At 41.6% G+C, this 6,010-nt stretch overlaps 1 protein-coding gene across 1 annotated transcript; it reads right to left on the bottom strand.

Annotated features, from left to right (window-relative positions):
* Positions 1 to 247: 247 nt before the first annotated feature.
* On the bottom strand, positions 248 to 3,194 carry LOC109397053 (intraflagellar transport protein 74 homolog). Its single transcript, XM_029875077.2, has 5 exons — positions 2,940 to 3,194; positions 2,745 to 2,862; positions 1,354 to 2,326; positions 775 to 1,295; positions 248 to 721 (listed from the first exon to the last, which is right to left on the bottom strand). The coding sequence occupies exons 1-5, from the start codon at positions 3,119 to 3,121 to the stop codon at positions 611 to 613; spliced, it is 1,905 nt and encodes a 634-aa protein (XP_029730937.2). The 5' UTR covers positions 3,122 to 3,194; the 3' UTR covers positions 248 to 610.
* Between the last annotated feature and the right edge of the window lie 2,816 nt (positions 3,195 to 6,010).

Genomic DNA, 6,010 nt, shown 5'->3' with positions numbered 1-6,010 from the left:
TGATGATGATGATGATGATGATGATGATGATGATGATGATGATGATGATGATGATGATGATGATGATGATGATGATGATGAAGTAATGTCTAGAGAACCTCTGGAAGAAATCTCCGGAAGTGCTATGGTAGAAAACCGAGGAAAAATTGCTACAAAAAACCTAATCTTTTGAAAAATTCCTGGAAAATATTATTTAGAAAACCTCCAGGAAATAGTATGAAGAATTCAGCACGGAACTACGTAAGAATTTGAAGAAGGAATTGCGGTTGAAACTTTAGGAGAAGTCCCGTTAGGAATTCAAGGAAGATTCATGGATAGAACTTCGGGAGAATTCCTAAGAGGAATTTTGGATCGAATTCTGAATAGATTTTCAAAGATATCTCTAAACAAATCTCTGAAGGAAATCCTAACTACTAAAAGAGTTCTTGAGATCATGAATTTCTCCAGAGTTTACTACTATATCTCAATTTAATTGTAAAATAAAACAGATCTGGTTGATGTGCCATGTAGATAATGTAATTCTTGATCAAATGCCTTAAAAATCTAATATTCATCGATTTTGTTACTTGGTCCCCTCCAACTTAGAGCTGACCAATTATAGGATTATTTCCTAAGCTAAACGATTTCCAACAACGTTGTTGTTGGATTCTGTGCATAACAAGTTGTTATGGTCATCCAACAGTTGCTCTGCCTCATCTTTTACAGCCGAGTAGTCACATTCCTGAAAAAGAAAAAAAAATCTTATTCTATAACACCATTATACCGTCGACCCACCTTCTGCAACTGCTCAACAACGCCCTGCAGCGATTTGTTCTCCTTGATCAAATCGACGAGCTTATCCTCCAGGTGTGAAATCTGCCTGTACGTTTCGTTACTCTTCAGGTTGATCTTGATCTCCTGGTTACGCTTACGTGCCTCGTCCACCACATTCTCCGTGACCCGTTTCTTGTCTTCCAACTCTTGCAGCACCCCGGACAGCTCGCTCATCTTAACGGTTGCCTCCGATCGCGGGACCTCCAGGTTGCTATACTTCTGTATGTTGCTCAGAGCTTCCGTTTCTTCCTGACGTAGACCACTCAGCTGGTTGATGGTACGTTTCTCAAGAATCTGCAGCTGCTTCAGCTGAATGCTCAGCTTCTTGTACTCCTTGATCAATCCGGAGTGCGAGTTGAGATCATTTTTAGCGGTGAAACCGGAGCTCTCCAATTTATCTGATCCCAGCGATTTTGTGTTGATTCCTTGCATAGTGATTTGTTCGATGGCGTATGTAATCTGATTTTTGAGAGATTCAACATCTGAAACGGAGTGAAAATGAGAAAACGCTTCTGAAAAGACCTAAACCAATGAACAAACTTTGCTTTTCAACGGCTAGACTTTGCTGGAACGAATCCATGAAAGCGGACATAACTTCATCCCGCTTCTTCAGCTCCTTGTACTTGATGTGTCGCTCGGAGTTGCCTTCCTCCAAATCCTGATCAATCTGTTGCAGCATTTCTTTCTTTTCGTTCAGTTGATCCTCGATGATCTTCAACTGTTTCCCGATGCTCGATAGCGCCTGGTTGTTCGAACGAACCTCATTGATCAGTTTCTCGCGCTCCTGTGCCGGCGACAAGCGATTGTTCTCCTCGTCGCGCATTTGATTACGCTTCGCTACCAGTTCCTTGAGCTTTGATTTTAGACGATGCGCTTCTGTGCGCGTCTGTGAGTTCATGATGATCGTGTTGAGTCGATCCTTTTGCTTCTCAAGCTCACTGATCTGGTTGTGGTAGATTGTGTTTTGCTGTCGGAGGCTCTCCGACAGGGCTTGATATTCGCGGTATTTTTGTTGGTCAGCGTCCGGAAGCGAGAATATCATTTCGTTGATTTTGTTCTTTTCTTTCTCTGCCTCTGCTTCCAGTTCTCGGTTTTCTGTGTCCTTGATTTGCCGCTGCTTGAATACGATTTCCAGCTGTTCCTGAATGTGTTCGTTGCGCTCACGAAGGGCGAGGGTTTCGTTCTGTAACTGCTGTCGAGTCATTCCGGAGCTGCAGTTATCGAGGGCGATGTTCATCGATGTTAGCGTCGATTGTAGCTTGGTCAGTTCCTTGGCGGAATCTTTGACACGCTTCTCGTACAGTTTGCGAGCGGATTTCTCACGGTCCAGGAATTTCTTCTCCTTCATGAGCTTTTCAGTTTCTTGAGATATTTCCTGGATTTTGCTTTGCAGGACCGCTTGCCAGTAGCGTTTGTCTTTGACCTGGCGGTTTCCGGTGGCCGTTCCGATTCGACCGTAGGAAGTGGACAGGCCACTTATTCCGTGTTGGGTTATTGGGCGGTCAGTCATACGCTTGGATGGTATAGAGGAATAAAAAATGTGTTGATCAACATTGTTCAATGAAAAAGTGTGTTTTTAGTAATTTCAGAAACTACATTATTATCATTTCCGGCAATCACGTCACACAGGAAAGTACTAAAATTTTGAAGAACTGAGAAGAAATTCAAAATGATCGCAATAAAACCAATCTAAAGTGAGGTGATGTAATGAGCTCAATAGCTCCACATCGAATTACCCGATTAAAAATAAATTTCCCGACTTTTCCCCCATTCTTTAGTTATAATATAGCATTGCTGTATAATTGATGAATAAACCACTCTTAAGCTTGATTTTAAAATTTTTAGCTAAAGATTAAGCTGCTATTCAGCTAGCATTGGTACTTGGGAATTGCTTAAATGTTTTACAGATTTTCCGTTTAGCGTGTACTCACATTTCCGGCGTTCCCCAGTGCCGTTCCGATTCTCTGAGTCGAGGCGGACGAATTGGCCGACAACACATTGGTCGCGGTCAATCGGCTCGCGGTACCTCCCCGGACGGCCGATGGTGCTCTGTAATGAAATCAATATAAAATGTAGAGAAATAATTTTCAAAAATAGTAAATTCAAACGATTCAATAAACAAATACTTCATGGCCGTTCCCGGTCTCAGGATCCCGATCGGACTTGGCGAGGACGAATCGTTGAAGGAGTTTGAGAAAATTCCTCCGGCGCCACCGGTGTTCATGCCACCGCCGCCACGACGCGATGTCGGACGTTCCGACGATGACCGCGATGAGGAGTTATTGTTATTGTTGTTGAAATCATCCATTTTTGGTGCACTGAAATCACTTTAATTTGAGATTTATTGGACCACAACTATCCTGCACAACTGAACCGACTGTGTGAAGTGATAAGTAGGCATTTGTTTTGTTTTTGAATCCAGCGTTTACATGGCAACGGCGATTGGCTTAGGAGGGGTATGATGAGAGTCCTACACGTGGTTGTCGGAATAATGGTTAGCACCAACCATTATTTATAGTTCGTATGCTCTTGATTCATAGTCAATGATTAACATTTAGATTAGGAAGCAAATGTGAGAAATGTTACACATATGAGGTAGTTAGAAGATAACTTTAGTTGTTGTTTAGTTAGTAGCTTAGTTACTGCCTGTGCTAGATTCGACAAATTGTGAGTTTTGTTGTCCTTAACCTTGAACAACAGCTGTTCAAGTGTGTTCGTTACTTGTTCATGTGAAATACGCACAAACTTTCCGCAGCAACGTGCCAAAAAAGATATGTCGATTGTTGGTACATGCGCACAAAGGTACTACACCGGCGTAACCATGGCAACGCATGCAAATATTTACGAGGCATGGTGTACTGTTGATGAAGGGACAGAATCAATCAGTTACGGTTATTAAGTTGTCTGGAACTGGTCTGACGACCATAGTAGGTGTAATCGGGAAACGGAAATTGTGTGTATGCAAGGATACGTTTTTTTTGTAATAATAGAGTGATAGTGCTATTCTTAAGGTGATAGTGATGATAAGGAATAAGTTGCAGATATCGGGTATGAATAGTAACAAAATTATCCATGTTACTTGAACTTTACGGTAAGTCTGTGAAGATCAACATCGCTGGATTTGGTTCCTTTCGTTTGTTTTGACGGCGAGCTATACACGGAGAAATCAAATTACCTAATTTTTGGGTCGATTTTACTCAAAGCTGAGTATATCGAATAAACTAGTTACCCAAAATTAGGTTGTTTTCCCTCTTTCCCTCACCGATGTTGTCAAAAACAAACAGAGATGCATCTACCCAACGGGGGTCCTTGAGCCCAATAAGCCAATTTTGGGTAAATGCAGGTTTACTCAAATTTGGGTTGAATGAGGGGGGGTCTTGGGTTGAATTTACCTACTCTTAAGTAAATGTTTTTGCTGGAGGTGAAGGCAATTTACCTAGTGTGAGTTTAATCGATTTACTCAAATTTGGCTTATTGGGCCGAACTATGGGATTGCGTCAAAAGAACTCAATTTTGGGTAGTTTGGCGGTTCCGTGTAGATAGTTCTGTCTGTCTGCCTGTCTGCCCCCTTCCATTTATGCCATGTTAGGGAAACATTGATGACTCAGACTGCGGTTTTTATTTTGTAAATGTATTGTAAAAACGTTCGCTCGGTGCGAACGCTTTAACTTCAATGCTTTTTAAGTGCAACTCCGCTAACTGCAACACTTTTGCATTTATCGCACCGCTTTCTGTCAAAATAAAATGTCAACAGCAACACAGTAAAACCGTTCAGCACTAAAATGTGTAAGACCTACTCATAAATGCATAATTTCCAGACCACACAAAAATGTGTAGCAGTTACACATTTTAAAAAAACAGCTCGTACACTCTTCTAGATGCGAAATTTCGATTTTTTTGTTTACCAAGGTCACTAGTAAACCTAGCTAGATCGCCGTACATTTTTTTGCGAATTTCACGATTTTGTGGACGCAGGAGCTGATTTTGTGAATGTGCAAGGGTTACACACTTTTGGTGTAGTCTGGAAATTATGCACTTTAGTGCTGATCGGTTTTAGGGTGAATGCGATGTTTTTCGCATGCAGTTTTGTTGCAGTGCCATGTTTTCCGGAAGCACATTGGCTGCATTCTGCAGCAAGTGACAGTTCTTTGACGTATGTCAGTTGTTGCAGTTATCGAATTTCATTCGGTTAGTGAAACGTGAATATGTTGCAGCTATCGAACGTCAACTGTATACTGTAAGCTGGGGTGAATACATTCTGAACTTTGCTCGATACTAATAGAACTGTCGTAGGTAAAACAAATCTACCACTGATAAGCCTGGTCTCGTAATTACAATGCATTTTACACCATCATTTCGCGCTCAGTACAATGCATTGTCGAGCGCATCCATTAGTACCACCCATGTGAACTGTATGAACTTTTTTTGTAATGGTTACTAATGTGCTGATGAGGGTGATGATGGCTGCGGAACGAAAAATGTGATTCAACTAATAGCTCTGGGCCACGGCCACTGAAGACCAACATTGCGACTCGTCGGAATCGACTGTGACGGACACGAGGAGATCAACAAGGCGGAACCGATATACTCACTTAGATGGATAAACCTACTTGGACGGTTGACTCGGAAGCCCTCGCTGGAATTTGATTGACCTCTCGAAGTGATGTTATGACATGATGTTATGAACGAAATATTTATCATTCCGGCGTTGATGTTCGATCCCGTCCAAGGGCGTTCAAGAATAATTGGAGCATGACCTCATTATGTGGGATCTAAAAGAGGCCTGCGTGAGGGCTTTCTTTGTCTGTTCGGGACATAAATTACTGATCTATTTGTGATATATCGCATGTCCATTGGTGTAGCTAGCTTTCTTTTTTTCCTACTCAAACAAAAACGAGAAAAAGAAGGATGGAAGAGGGAGTACAGCAGACGTTCGCTCGGTGCAAACGGTTTAACTGCAATGCTTTTTATTGTGGATTTGGAAGAAAACCGAAGAATGAGCATCGCTCAAATTTCACTGCATTACTAGCGAACTTAAGGTGAGATGAGACGGACTCACCATGGTACTCAGAAACATTTTTCCGTTGTGAAAACAAAAACCAATTTCACACAAAATTCCGGACTTGCTAACTTATTGTACCCGTGCGTTTATTGTTATCAGTAAATAAACACTTTCCAGTTTCAGTTTTCGCAAAAA

The sequence above is a fragment of the Aedes albopictus genome, chromosome 3, assembly GCF_035046485.1.
Source record: "Aedes albopictus strain Foshan chromosome 3, AalbF5, whole genome shotgun sequence".
NCBI lineage: Eukaryota > Metazoa > Arthropoda > Insecta > Diptera > Culicidae > Aedes > Aedes albopictus.
Note: the sequence above shows the minus strand (reverse complement) of the source record. Positions and strands in the feature narration are given on the sequence as shown.

Bases quoted from the DNA above. Each gene is read 5' to 3' on its own strand.
- LOC109397053 (XM_029875077.2), bottom strand. From the start codon at position 3,121: ATGGATGATTTCAACAACAATAACAATAACTCCTCATCGCGGTCATCG. The intron at 2,327-2,744 runs GTGAGTACACGC...ATACCATCCAAG, and splicing joins CACTGGGGAACGCCGGAAAT to CGTATGACTGACCGCCCAAT. The intron at 1,296-1,353 runs GTTTGTTCATTG...ACTCCGTTTCAG, and splicing joins TCTAGCCGTTGAAAAGCAAA to ATGTTGAATCTCTCAAAAAT.